Source organism: Carassius gibelio, chromosome A7 (genome assembly GCF_023724105.1).
Source record: "Carassius gibelio isolate Cgi1373 ecotype wild population from Czech Republic chromosome A7, carGib1.2-hapl.c, whole genome shotgun sequence".
Classification (NCBI taxonomy): Eukaryota; Metazoa; Chordata; class Actinopteri; order Cypriniformes; family Cyprinidae; genus Carassius; species Carassius gibelio.
In genome coordinates this window covers 3,293,244-3,307,061 of record NC_068377.1, presented here as the reverse complement: position 1 = coordinate 3,307,061, position 13,818 = coordinate 3,293,244, and the positions used below count along the sequence as shown (strand labels likewise).

The following is a 13,818-nucleotide window of genomic DNA, read 5'->3' as shown; positions in this document are numbered from 1 at the left end:
GTGTCATTTATTTTTTATAATGGCATTCTAGTTTAATGTTGGAATTGTTTTTTTTAAATACTGTAAGGTATTTGATTATAATTTGAACTGTAGTGTTATTTAAAAGTTTATATATTTAAAATGTTCTAAATTGCAACTTAATTAAATTAATCTAATTGCATAATTTAATCTATAATTAATTTTTATTTAATTGCAATTAACATACACATTACATTCAGTTTATTCTTAGATATATTCGAAAAAGTACAGTATATAATATTTCCATAAGTACTATTTTTAAAGGTATGGTAAAGTGTGCTTATCACAAGGGTTATTCAAGAAGATTTCCTTGTACAGATAAGTTTCATGAGTGTGTGTATGTCTGATTTGGTGTGTGTGTGTGTGTGAACGCAGCCTCCCACCAGCCCTGCCGTTCTGCAGAGTTCATGTGCAGCAGTGGCATGTGCATCAATGCAGGCTGGAGGTGTGACGGAGAATTCGACTGCGATGACCAATCAGATGAAAAGAACTGCAGTGAGTAGCTGTTTATTGTAGTATTTGTGTGTGTGTGTGTGTGAGTGGATTTCCCATCTGTCACACGCCTCTTTCTCACCATCAGGTACGTCGATGTGCATGGCTGATCAGTTTCGCTGTACGTCTGGTCGATGTGTGCGCTTGTCCTGGCGCTGTGATGGGGAGGATGACTGCTCTGATAACAGTGATGAAGAAGGCTGTGAAAAGACAGGTAAGGAATATAAAAGAAAATACAGACTTTTTATCTCTTAGCAATAAATAGTTCACCCAAAAACGAAGACTTGCTGTAAATGTACTCCCCCTCGAGCCATCCAAGGTGTAGATAAGCTTGTTTCTTCATCATATTTGAAGAAATGTAGCATCACATCACTTGCTCAGCAGTGGATCCTCTACAGTGAATGGGTGCCGTCAGAAATGAGTCCAAACAGCTGATAAAATAATCCACAAGCAATCCACACCACGTCTAGTGAAGAGAAAAGCAGCAGTTTTAGTTTTGATGGACTTGTGTCTTATAAAACACTCAACTTTTGGCTTCTCCAGACGTTAATGGATGGACTGGAGTGGTGTGTATTATTGTGTTTTTATCAGCTGTTTGGACTCTCATTGGACAGAATGGATTGAATCCATTCACTGCAAAGGGTCCATTGGCGAGCAAGTGATCCAATGCTACATTTCTCCCAAAATCAGCCCAAAATGGACTTAGTATAGATCGAATAAAATAGATTTTTTTGAATTATTTAGATTATTTATAAGATCCAGTAATGAATGCATCTACATGCTGTACAATGTGTTTTTTTTTTTACATTCCTTTTGTTTCTCAGAAACTCCTCCATGTGCATCGGATCAGTTCCTGTGTGGAAACGGCCGCTGTATTGGTCAGCGCAAGGTCTGTAATGACGTCAAGGACTGTGAAGATGGGACTGATGAGCATCCACACCAGGACTGTCGTGAGTCTGCAAATTAGTAAAAAATATGTGAAATATAACAGAAGATGAGTCGTCATAGCTCCACTGAAAGCATCGGATTCCCTCCTCTTTTCGTTGTTAACATTCGACTGTGTGCCCGTGTGTGTTTATAGGCTCCAAGTCGAGTGAAGAGAACTGCAGTGTTAACAATGGAGGCTGCTCGCAGAAATGCCAGATGTCTCGAGGTCTGGTGCAGTGCACTTGTCACACCGGCTACATGTTAACTCAGGACGGGAAGACGTGCAGAGGTGAGGCCAGAGACAAGGAGGGAAAGGGACAGTTAATACACGAGAAGACAGCAGAAAAGAAAGTTTTCTTTTCTTTTTCTTTTTATGAAAGTGTTTATGCCACGGTTTTTATATATTTAGTCTCTCTGTTTTTTTCCTGCTTGATGGTAATCACAAATGGACTTATCTGCATGTTAATTGCAATTAAATGGAAATGTATTATAGTTTATATTAAGTGCAATTTAGCTTTTTTGACCCACTTAAGTAGGACCTCTTCTACATCTTTCATAGTTTATTCTATTGTATTTGAAATACTGAATGTACAGACAAGCATTTTTGATAACCTAACATAAAATATGCTTCTGTTGTAAGTTGTATGACATGTTTTTTAATATTTTCACAATTGCAGATTTGTAATGAAGGAATTGCAGTTTTAGAACATTTTAAAAATACATTAACTTTAAATTTAAAATAGAATAAAACATTACGATTAAAATTATATTCAAGTACACTTTACATTTGCTTTAGTATATTAGTCAACATATTTACATGTACACATTCAATACAAATAATCACACTTCTTTTTCCCTATGGTATAAATAACTGACTGTATATTTATACTTTTCTGCTTTGTTCACCGTTGTGTTGTTCGATATTGTTGCAAGTTCTCAGTTAAATGTGAAGTCTTCTTGCAATCTCTCGGTTTCTACCTAGTTAGTTAACTGAAGGTCAAACGGACTAATAAATGTGTGTCTGAATGCAGATGTTGATGAGTGTGCAGATGAAGGTTACTGTAGTCAAGGCTGTACCAACATGGAAGGAGGATTTCACTGCTGGTGTGTGCAAGGTTACGAGCTTCGACCCGACAAACGCAGCTGCAAAGCTTTGGGTGAGGCTCAGTCTCTTCTGTGAAAGCAGCGAAACAATCGGCTGAGTTTTGGAACCTAGATGATCAGTTTAATACAAACTGTTTTCTATTCCCAGGTCCAGAACCGGTTTTGTTGTTTGCGAATCGGATTGATATCCGTCAGGTTCTGCCGCACCGCTCAGAGTACACGCTGTTACTGAATAATCTGGAAAACGCCATCGCGTTGGACTTTCATCATAGCAAAGAGCTGGTGTTCTGGTCAGACGTGACACTGGACCGCATCATGAGAGCCAGTCTGAACGGTAGTAATGTGGAGGAGGTCGTGTCCACGGGTCTCGAGAGCCCAGGTACACTGTATATTCCTCATGCACGGTTTTGTGACTCTTGCTTGATTTCCACTGCACAATTGGCTAAAAAAAAAAAATTAAGATGCAATAAAACTTTTAAGCCCATTGCAGCAAACAAGATGTAGTCGGTGTGTAAATACGAGATTTTCTGAGTGTAGACAGTTGCATTGATTATAACAGGAATGAAGGCTCATACTAAACTGCAGCTATACAGGTTTACTAGTATAACTGACAGCTTCATTGATTATTAGTGGAAGCATTCCAGAGTCATGTTGCACGCTTTGAGTAGGATTTGTTCAGAATTTGGAAAATTTGGTTTTGTTGTTTCTACTGCTTAGTGAAAGGGACTTTCACCACAAAATGAAACCCTCAGGTTGTTCGAAACCTGTATGTATTTATTTCTTCTACTACTTTCTTCTGCTATTTTGTGGAATGTGTTGGTCAAACAGTTGTTGGTTCCCATCGACTTCCATGGTATTTTTCTCAAACTAACAAAGTCAATGGCTACCAGCCGCTGTCTTTTTTATTTTCAGCAGAAGAAAGAAATTGATACAGGTTTCAGACAACCTGAGGGTGAGTAAATATTTTATATTTGGGTGAACTGTCTCTTTAACCATTGAGTTTGATAGTTTAGGTTGTTTTTTTTTTAAAATGTAGCTTAGATAAAGAAAATGACATGCAGTTGCCCAACATAAAAAGATAAATAAAAATAAACAACTTGATTATGAAAAAAGAGAAAAACAACAAAAATGTCAAATGAAATTATCAACAATAGTTTTTGTCCTAATCATGCCGCCTTAATGCACTTACTGTAAAAAATATATAAAATAAATGTAAAAAAAATTATATACAGTGCCCTCCATAAGTATTGGAATAGTAAAGACTTTCTCTGCAGTGGTCAAAATGTTTGCAAATATGATTAAAAGATGAATATGCAACAAAACTACAGAATGTCAAATTTTTTTATTAGGTCTTTCGGCACATGCATGTTTTACCAAATTAGAAGGACAGCACTTTTACAGTTCATTTGACGTGAGCATAAGTATTGGAAAAGTTGAATTTAAGGCAGATGTTAAAGATTAAAAGATAATATTTAGTTGCAGATCCCTTGGGGAAAAGCATTTTTAAGCGTAAGATCAAGAGTCTGCTGATGTCTATGGGCTGCAGACTCACTGCAGCCCATAGACATCAGCAGACTCTTGATCTTACGCTTAAAAATGCTTTTCCCCAGCCTTTAATGAAGTCAATTCCAACTTTATTAGGTAGTTTCTGTCTTTAGTCTCCTCTTCAGTTGGTGAAATTATTTAATCGGTTTTAAATCCGAAGATTGATTTTGGGCAATCTAAGACTTTACATTTCTTTGCCCTGATGAAGTCCTTGACTGAACTGGCAGGGTGTTTTGGGTTATTGTCCTGATCCAGTATGAAGTGCTTTCTAATGAGTTTGGTGGCATTTTCTTGAATATCGGTAGCCAAGATGATTTTAAACCCTTTCAAATTTATTCTGCTACTGCCATCATACATGAAGTCATCATTAAAATGAAGAGGTCCTGTTCTAGAGACAGCCATGCATGCCCATGCCATGACACCACCTCCACCAAGCTTTACAGATGATCTTGTATGCTTAGGATCATTTGCAGTTCTCTTGTTTTCTCTCCACACTTTTTATTTCCAATCACTTAGATAAAGGTCAAACTTGCCTTTCTATTTTTGGTGCTGATCAGAGGTTTGCATCTTGCTGTGTAGCTTCTGTGATTCTGTGTCAAATCATCCTGCGGACTATAGATTGACCTAGCATCACCCCAGCTTTCTGGAGGTTGTTGGTGATTTTACAGACATGTATTTTAGGGTTCATTTTCACAGCTTTTATGATTTGTCTGTCATCGACTACTGTTGTTTTTCTCAGCCCATCAGGTTGTTGTTGGTTGCTGATATCGCTGGTAGCTTCCAAACTAAGACTTTTTCTATGTACACAAAAGGCCTATTTCTCTCAAATATTGTTTACAAATCTGTCTAAATCAGTGTTGGTGAACACTTCTACTTTGCCGAGATAATCCATCCACCTCTCAGGTGTGGCATATCAAGATGCTGATTATACAGCATGATTATTGCACAGGTGTGACTTAGGCTGGACACAATAAAAGGCTACTCTAAAATATATAACACATGTAGCAGCAATACTTTTTTTTAAAACAGCAATCGTTTTTTCGTTACTTTCTTAGGTGGTCTGGCCATAGATTGGATTCATAATAAGCTCTACTGGACTGACTCGGGAACGTCTCGCATTGAAGTGGCCAATCTGGATGGCACCCAACGTAAAGTGCTTTTATGGCAGAGGATGGAGAAACCCCGTGCTATCGCTCTGCATCCTATGGAAGGGTAAATATTCTGACTCTTGTGTACTACTTAACTCATATTATAATTAACAAATATTTTTTTCACAAGTGTATTCAGCACAAGCATTGCACAGTAAATGCGCAATGCTGTTTTTGGACTGGGTAGGAAATCTTGCTTTTTAAAAGTTAGTGTTTTCATAGTAAATAAGTGCACTTAATTATATTGAATGTGCACTTGTATTTTACTTCAAATATTAAAAGTATATTCTTATAAACTGTGCTTCAAGATAATTTGATTTAATAAAATAACACTTAAGTGACTTAAACTCTTGACTCTTTATGAACACACTTAAGTCCACTTTTATGAAGTGGTACCTTGCAATAAAGTCAAATTAATGGTTTTAACTTAAACTACATTTTAAATCATTGTTTTAATAATCTTTTACTCTTATTTTGCACATGTTAAGTACCTAGTTATACAATATTACATTTAAAGGATTTAAATCAAGTGCAACTTGATTATTACAAACATATTTTATCATAAATGCTTGTCAGTACATTCAGCAGCCATATTAGCCATATTTCAAAGATAAGTAATTATGAAATTGCATATTAAGTGCTTAAGTCCTACTTAAGTGGGTCCAAAAATCACTCTTAAATTCAGCTAACTGCATTTAAATGAAAAATTATTATATATTTTCATTTAATTTCAGTTAACATGCAGTTAAGTGTCCAAAAAGATTATATTCGGATCACACTTAAGGATATTTTGTAAAGTATTTTAAAGTATTTTTTATTTGCAAAAAAGGATCTTCCATGGCATCATGAAGCACCTTTATTTTAAAGAGTGTATGACAGCATTTACAGGATGTATTGAGGAGGATCCCAAACTACACTCAGTGGCCAAGTGATGCTTATGGTCCACGGTATTGGTACAGGTTCTGTGTAAAGAACAATTCTTTGTATTTCAAGTCAGAAAATACATTTAGTTCCCACTTTAAGAAGGCGTGGCCTAATGGTTAAAGATTCGGACTCGTAATCCAAAAGTTACGGGTTCGAGTAGGTGGGGGGGGAGTGAATGTACAGCACTCTCTCCACCCTCAATACCACGACTGAGGTGCTCTTGAGCAAGGCACTGAACCCCCAACTGCTCCCCAGGCGCCGCAGCATTCTGTGGCACCTACAAAAAATATTTTGGTGCCTAAGTTTTTATTTTATTTTAGGAACCGATGGCGGCTTACTCATTTTTATTTGTTTGGAGCCCTGCAGATGCATGCAAATCTTGCTTGCTTAGTTTGTGGGAATTAATAAGCCTTGGATAAATGGCTAAACCATTTTGCTGATGCATGATAAAAATGCATAGTGTTGTTCATCTAAAAAGACATGAATTGAAAATTGTTTGCTTTGTTGCTTCTTGACTGCATATTATTATGCGACTATGTTTCCAACATTACTTGCACTCTTTCTTTAGGAAGATTTACTGGACTGACTGGGGAAATACGCCATGCATTGAATATGCCAACATGGACGGCTCTAATCGCAAAATAATTGCAGATACACACCTCTTCTGGCCCAATGGACTTACCATTGACTACGCCAGTCACCGTATGTACTGGGTGGATGCTAAACACCACATCATTGAAAGAGCTGACCTGGATGGGAAGAACAGAAAGGCTGTCATCAGCCAAGGTAAAAAAAATAAAAAAATAAATGTATACAGGGGTGTGAATCTTTGGGTAGGCAGCGATTCAATTCACGATTCATAGGTTTTCATTTGGATTCAAGAATGATTTTTGCTAATTTTAGAACGATTCAATTCACAATTCGATTCAATTCGATTATAACGATTTGATTCTGCATTCTTTAAATGCATTCACAGGATTATTTAAATGCTTCCCCTAAATTCTTTAAATGCTTAGTCAGGGGGCAAATTGCACAGCAGCCTTTATGGTTAGAGAACCATTGGTTAGAAAAAGAAAAAACATTTTGTCAATTGTTATATGCTAATTTAATGTTGCTATGACCAGAGGTGGGTAGTAACGAGTTACATTTACTTCGTTACATTTACTGGAGTAAATTTTTGGGGTAACTAATACTTTTTTGAGTATATTTAAAGTTGGGTACTTTTACTCTTACTTGAGTAAATGCTTTGGAAAAAATCTGTACTTTTACTTCGTTACTGTGGGCGACGCTCTTCTCGTTACTTTATCTTAATGCAATAAATGTTATAATTGCTTCAGTTTATTCCAAACTCACCGTCTACTTTTCTCTGGACAGTGAGCGATGCCCATTCGCGAATGATTCATTCTTTTGATTCAACTTTGTTCAAAGGCTTGATCAAACCAGTTGGCAAACGAGTGAACAGGTTCATGAATCAGTTTGAATGATTCGTTCAGTTCCCTGCCGCGTGCGCTGAACGTCTGAAGTGGTTCACTCAGAGTTGTAACGTTTAACATGAGCAGCGTTGAAAACGGGACTATGGAACTGCATTGAATTGAAAGCAAATCTGCAAAGTCTATTTGCTAGCGATGGAGATCTTTATTAGATGAACACCGCGTGTGCTGTCTACTGTTCAACAGATAATAACTTGGGCTACATTCGATTACAGTGCACGATACCACTATGACATTAGTTTGTTGTACGTGTGACTTATAACAGAGGGGAGTCAAGTTGAATGCAGCTTCCAAAAGACAAAAATTTGCTGATTAATATTTTATTAATATTAATACAATCACACCGGTGCGAGTACGTTCGGCAAGTCATATCATCAGCTGCTAAATTCAGATCTGTGATCGCTCTCTAACGCTGAGCCAGAGATAGACGTGTTTTTACAGCGTTGCGCATTATAACCAATCACACACGATTCTAAATACCGGTGCTTCCTTCACTCGCTCACTGACTGAATACCTCTTTCTGGCGAATTCTGTCGTCAGAAACAACAAAGTGCAGATGTGTGTACGAATCTGTAAATAAGATATTAATTTCACAGTGTTAACAGTTTCAGTGATTTTAATGGGAGTTTTTGAGAGTGATTGAACTGTAAACTGTCCGTGAAAATAATTTTTGATAATGTAAATGTTATTTGCTCTCTCTTTATGAACAATGAAAGATTAGTAGCTGTTTTATATCACATTGACTTTCAATGTTAAATTCACGTTTAATATAAAGTCTGTCGTATTAAAAATATGTTATGGCATACATACATTTATACATATATAATACATACTATAGAACATAATTTATTTCGTGATGCAAATCCGAATTTTCATCAACTGTTACTCCAGTTTTCAGAGTTATGATCCTTCAAAATATAAATCTAATATATTGATTTATTACCAGTGCTGGAAACAGTTTTGGCACTTAATATTTTTTTGGAACCCGTGAGATTTTGTTTAGGATTATTTGATGTATAGTAAGATAAAAAGAATTAAAGGATGCAGAATTAACTCTACACCCAAATGAAAATTTAATTAATTAATCAATCACATTAATGTTGTTCCAAACCCGTTAAAGATTCGTTTGTGAACTTCTGAACACAATTTAAGATATTTTGGATGAAAACCTGGAGGCTGGGGGTAAGTGATTAATGACACCAATTTCATTTTTGGGTGGAGTATCCCTTTAAGGTCACACTTTTAAAGTACAGGTAAACTGGCACATATCATAGTGATAATTTGGAGCAGGCTTTACAACATCTAAATTCAACATGTCATGGACAATTTTTTTTTTTTTTAAATAACTCATTAATTCTATTATCAGTTCAGTTTTTTACAGCTGGAAATTAGGTTGCTCAGATTTTTTTTTCTCTAGTATTCTGTAGTATTTTATTCTTCTGTTCATTCGGGGTTAAGGAGTGTCTGATGAATAAATTCAGTTGTCTGTCTGATGCGTGATGGAAAGCAACCAGCAGTCTCCCTAAATGGCACACTAGAAAGGAAGCTTAAGCCTCGGGTCTGCAGGAAGAGAATACCTGTGCACCTGGGAAAGGTGGGGGAATATTTAGACCTGAAAACCAAGCAAAAAAAAATCCAGCCCAGATTTACTTACTGTGGTCAATGACAGATTTACCAGGGAGGGAGGCACCAGCATTATAAAAAATCAGGGTGCACACACACAGAGAAAAGATATGTTGACTGGAAAAACAAGATCAAAAGTGAACGATGATTGAGATGACAAGAGAAAAGTACTAGCAAGGAGGGGGAAGGCAGATGGCAGCGGAGCTGGGAACAAAAGATAAAAAAGAGACGAAAAAGTCAAACAAGCCTAACTCCAACCTAGCCTTGCTTCTCTACAAAGATAAGATCACAAAACAACCCCACGCCGTGTGTGTACACCTGGGGAAGGGTGAAAGGGCCAGAGAAGGCGGGAGATACAGTCAGGGTGCGTTTTATGCCTCACAGTTAAGTCTGGCAGAACGCCAGGTTTAAAGTAAAAGCACAAGCTACTCTTTTAAAATGAAGGTAAAGATCGGGTCTTTCACAGTGATGCTGTAGAAGAACCATGACTTTCAGTGATCAGTCCTTTTAAAGAGAACCATTTTTGATAATGGGGGAAGAACATTTAAAGAATCTAAAAATATATATATGTTTTGTGGAATGAAAAGGTTCCATCCGCTCTTAACAATGAAGGTTCCAAAAGAGGGTTTTCACAACAATGCCACTGAAGAACATTTTTCAGTGAAAGGTTCTCAAAAGAAAAAAAATTATTAGTTCTTAGAACTTTTTAAAAATCTAAAGTCACTTTAAAAGAACCTTTTATGGAATGGAAAGATTCCATGGACGTTAAAGGCAGTTTGTGGAACCATCAGTGCCAATAAAGAACCTTTTGTTTTTTAGAGTAAATCTATTTTGGAACCTTTAGAACCTTTGATCAGTTACTAAAATAAGTACTTAAAAAAAAAAAAAAAATATATATATATATATATATATATATATATATATATATATATATATATATATATATATATATAATATATATATATTTTTTTTTTCACACAGTAAGAAGAAAAAGGAATTTCATGTATACAGTAATATTAACCAAACACAAACCAAAGAACATCCACCCCTCCCCCAGCATAAGAGCCGTAAAATACATTTACACCCCCTCCCCCACAAACACACACAAAAGTGTGGCAATTATTGTAAAAATATATATAGTACAGTTCATCAGATGTAACTAACTACCAATGAAAACAAGCAGTATGTTAAATTAAGTAATAAACACAGTTCACTTATTATCAGGCAGTTAACTGTCATTAATGTCACTTTGGCATGATCACATTATTTGGTTTTACTCAAGAGTCCGTCCATTCTGATCAAAAAACCATGGACCATGAATACTTTTCCAGTGAAAGTCAATCAGGTGTTTCGCATGCAATAAACACAGGTTTACAAACTTCTGTTAATGTTTTCAAAGATCAGACAGGTAGAATAAGACAAAGAATACATATTTTAGGGTAAACAGGGATTTCTTTACCAATAGATTTAGAAATTATCCACCAAATGATTCTTTCCAGAAGGACTGTAAGTGATCACATTGCCAAATACAATGAAATTGTGTACCCTTGTAAGTCGAACATTTCCCTGAGATAACCAAAATATTTATTTGATTACATTTATTAAACTTTCCCAGTGTTATATATTTTTTCAGTATCCAATTGTATTGGATTGGTTTAAAACAAGTATAGATTGATAATGTTTGCGCTTGAACACAAATTTCTTTCCATTCATTTTCTGAAACATTCATCTGAAGATCATCAATACAAGCCAATCTTTTATGATTTGTAGATTCTTTTTAGAACATCAACAAATATGAAAAAGAATGCTATACCGCATAGAGATTTTTCATTTAGCACTGGGATTTTTAACTACCGTTTCTCCTAAACTGCTTAAATTAGGACACTGATATGAATGAGTCTTAGATCATATAGGATTAGGGATCTGAAGATACTTAAAGTGAGAATTTTGTGTCTTTCCTTTAAGGTTTTAAAGGACATCAGTATATTATCTTCATAAAAATCTGCAGTCTTCTCGAAGACCTTCTGAAACCACAACTTAAAGCCTGAATCTGATTTCCTCAGAACAAATATAGAAGAACCATGTTTGTTTTCTTAGTGTTCTTTAAACAGTCTAAAGAATAGTTTTCCTCTGTAAAGAACCATTTGTGGAATGGAAAGATTCCATGAATGTTAAAGGTTCTGTCAGTGCAAATAAAGATTAGAAGTAGAACAGAAAAACAATGCAGAGCTTATAGTGAGTGCCTTTTGTTTATGGATTTTGGTTAACTGAGTGCTTGCTTTGGCTGCTTTTGAGAGATTTTGATGGGGATGTTAGGAACATGTCTTAACCAGCTTTGAGAAAATCGTAAATCTCCCGACCATGTGCACCTCAGATTGACTGTTACTCGGAGGGAAAGAGTTTCTAATCCCTGATGGATGGAAAGTAGCTAATTAGTGGTTTGAAAGTAGTTTACCTCTGGCAGTCTGCTTTATATACAAGTTTGTATATATAGTTTGCACTTCTAATTTTATCCCAAAATCCCAATAGAGCCTTGTGAAAACGAAGTACACTTCAGCATACTTTGAAAAAGAGTTATTCTTGCGGAAATAAAGTGTGAAATAAATGTAATGTTTTTGGACACATGCATGTTAACCACAATTAAATGTGTTATAGATTAAATGTATATTACATGCAATTTGCTGAACTTTAGAGGCCTTTTTGATACACTTAAGTAGGACTTAAGTACATTTTATATGTAATTTCATAAGTCTTGAAAAATGGTTAAAGTGCTGCTTAACATACTGACAAGCATTTATTGAAATATAAGATAAATGGAATTTCTATTGAAACTTGTATGTCATGTATTCTAATATTTGCAGTTTCACATTTGTAATGCTGTTGCAATTTTAAAAGACATTTAAAATGTATTAAATTTTAAACAAAATATCGAATAACACCGCTTTAATTATAATCAAGTCCTTTACATGGGCTACTTACATGAACTTCTTTAAAGCATGACAAAAGAATATTAAACCTCATAATTTAAAATGCACTCTAACGTCAAACGTTTAATTTGATAGTACAGTAGTGTAGCTGCTTTATTAATAATGGTTGTCGTTAGACACAGACACATGCTTGGCACATTTAATGTGGTCACAGCTGTGTTTATGGAGTATTTTACAACAGCTTACAATTTATCATAATCAAGGTCTGGAGCTATCTGATTTATAATGAAAATTAATAAACACCTCAGTTCAGCCAATCAGAGTCAAGTATTCTAGCATGCCTTGATATAAATACAAAGAAACATTGTTCACTCAAGAAAACACAGCTGCATTGAAAGCAAGCATTGTTTCCCTCTGGGTCACATTTAACCTCAACATTAAAGGTTTAGATTTTACATTCAATAAAACCTATAATGGTTTTACATATGCATCATCATCTAGTGATGTTGAGAATCCAAAAGAAATTTGACCAAACTAAGTGTGATTTTCACTTTTAAACATTTCTTAGTTCCACTTTAGCACCATCAAACATACTTGAGTATATCTTTATTTGGACCTTAGCACAACTTCCGCACAATTAAAGGGCATTAAGCTCAAAATTATTAGTTTCAATTTAGCAGACTTTTTAAGTATACCAGTTTGGAATACCAAATGTATAATTGCAGGGGTTTTTTTTTATTAAGCACATAAATATGTAAATGTATTTGTTGTAAACTTAACACAAATATAAATGTAACACAATATTGGAAGACAGTCACCTCTGTGTAACACGGTTGTCTGTTACAATTAGACGATAAAAATGTGTAATTTAGAGTACAGATGCTAAATCTGTGAACCTTTCCCTCTGCCAGGTCTTCCACATCCTTTTGCCATCACCGTGTTTGAAGACAGTCTGTACTGGACCGACTGGCACACCAAGAGTATCAACAGTGCAAACAAGTTTACTGGCAAGAACCAAGAGGTCATCCGAAACAAGCTGCACTTTCCCATGGACATCCACACCCTGCACCCACAGAGACAACCTGCAGGTCAACCAATCATAATGTCCCCATTATCCGTAGCATAGAATATAATGTTTTCAAACGATAATCACATTAAGCTAAATGCAACCCAGGCTCATTGAGAAAAACAAAACAAAAACTTTGCAACTCACTGCAGTTTTCATCTGAAACACACACATATTATGTTTACAGGGGCAGATTATTGCATAATAAAGGCTTATTTTCACACAGTTCCTTGCACAATACTATGTTATGGTCTCAAAACATTTTTATCATAGTGCATGATTTGTAAACTGATACATTTTGATGTTTGCACCACACATCCGACTCCATAATGGGCTTTTCTGATGAAGTAAACATGCTTGATGGTGCACCCGGTACATCACTGCACGTGAGATGCAGTGGATTTGGGTACGAGTCCTGTGAAACACACGTTTTTATCTCATGTTTGCTTTTGTTAACATTTAGTTTAGAATTAATGTAGGTTGTGCATTATTTTCAAATGCTCAAATTCATCTGTTTAAAATAAAATTGAACACCCACTGGACATTTCACTTTG

The 13,818-nt window shown here is 35.6% G+C and overlaps 1 protein-coding gene across 3 annotated transcripts in view; it reads left to right on the top strand.

Annotated features, from left to right (window-relative positions):
* The window catches only part of LOC128016435 (low-density lipoprotein receptor-related protein 4), a 94,180-nt gene that overhangs the window by 51,753 nt on the left and 28,609 nt on the right, over positions 1-13,818 (top strand). For all 3 annotated transcript variants that reach the window (XM_052600928.1, XM_052600929.1, XM_052600931.1), the window contains exons 7-15: positions 394-513; positions 599-724; positions 1,335-1,460; positions 1,592-1,726; positions 2,469-2,594; positions 2,690-2,920; positions 5,142-5,298; positions 6,727-6,944; positions 13,110-13,286. In XM_052600928.1, coding sequence (XP_052456888.1) covers positions 394-513; positions 599-724; positions 1,335-1,460; positions 1,592-1,726; positions 2,469-2,594; positions 2,690-2,920; positions 5,142-5,298; positions 6,727-6,944; positions 13,110-13,286 — 1,416 coding nt within the window. The remainder of the gene's footprint in view (positions 1-393; positions 514-598; positions 725-1,334; positions 1,461-1,591; positions 1,727-2,468; positions 2,595-2,689; positions 2,921-5,141; positions 5,299-6,726; positions 6,945-13,109; positions 13,287-13,818) is intronic.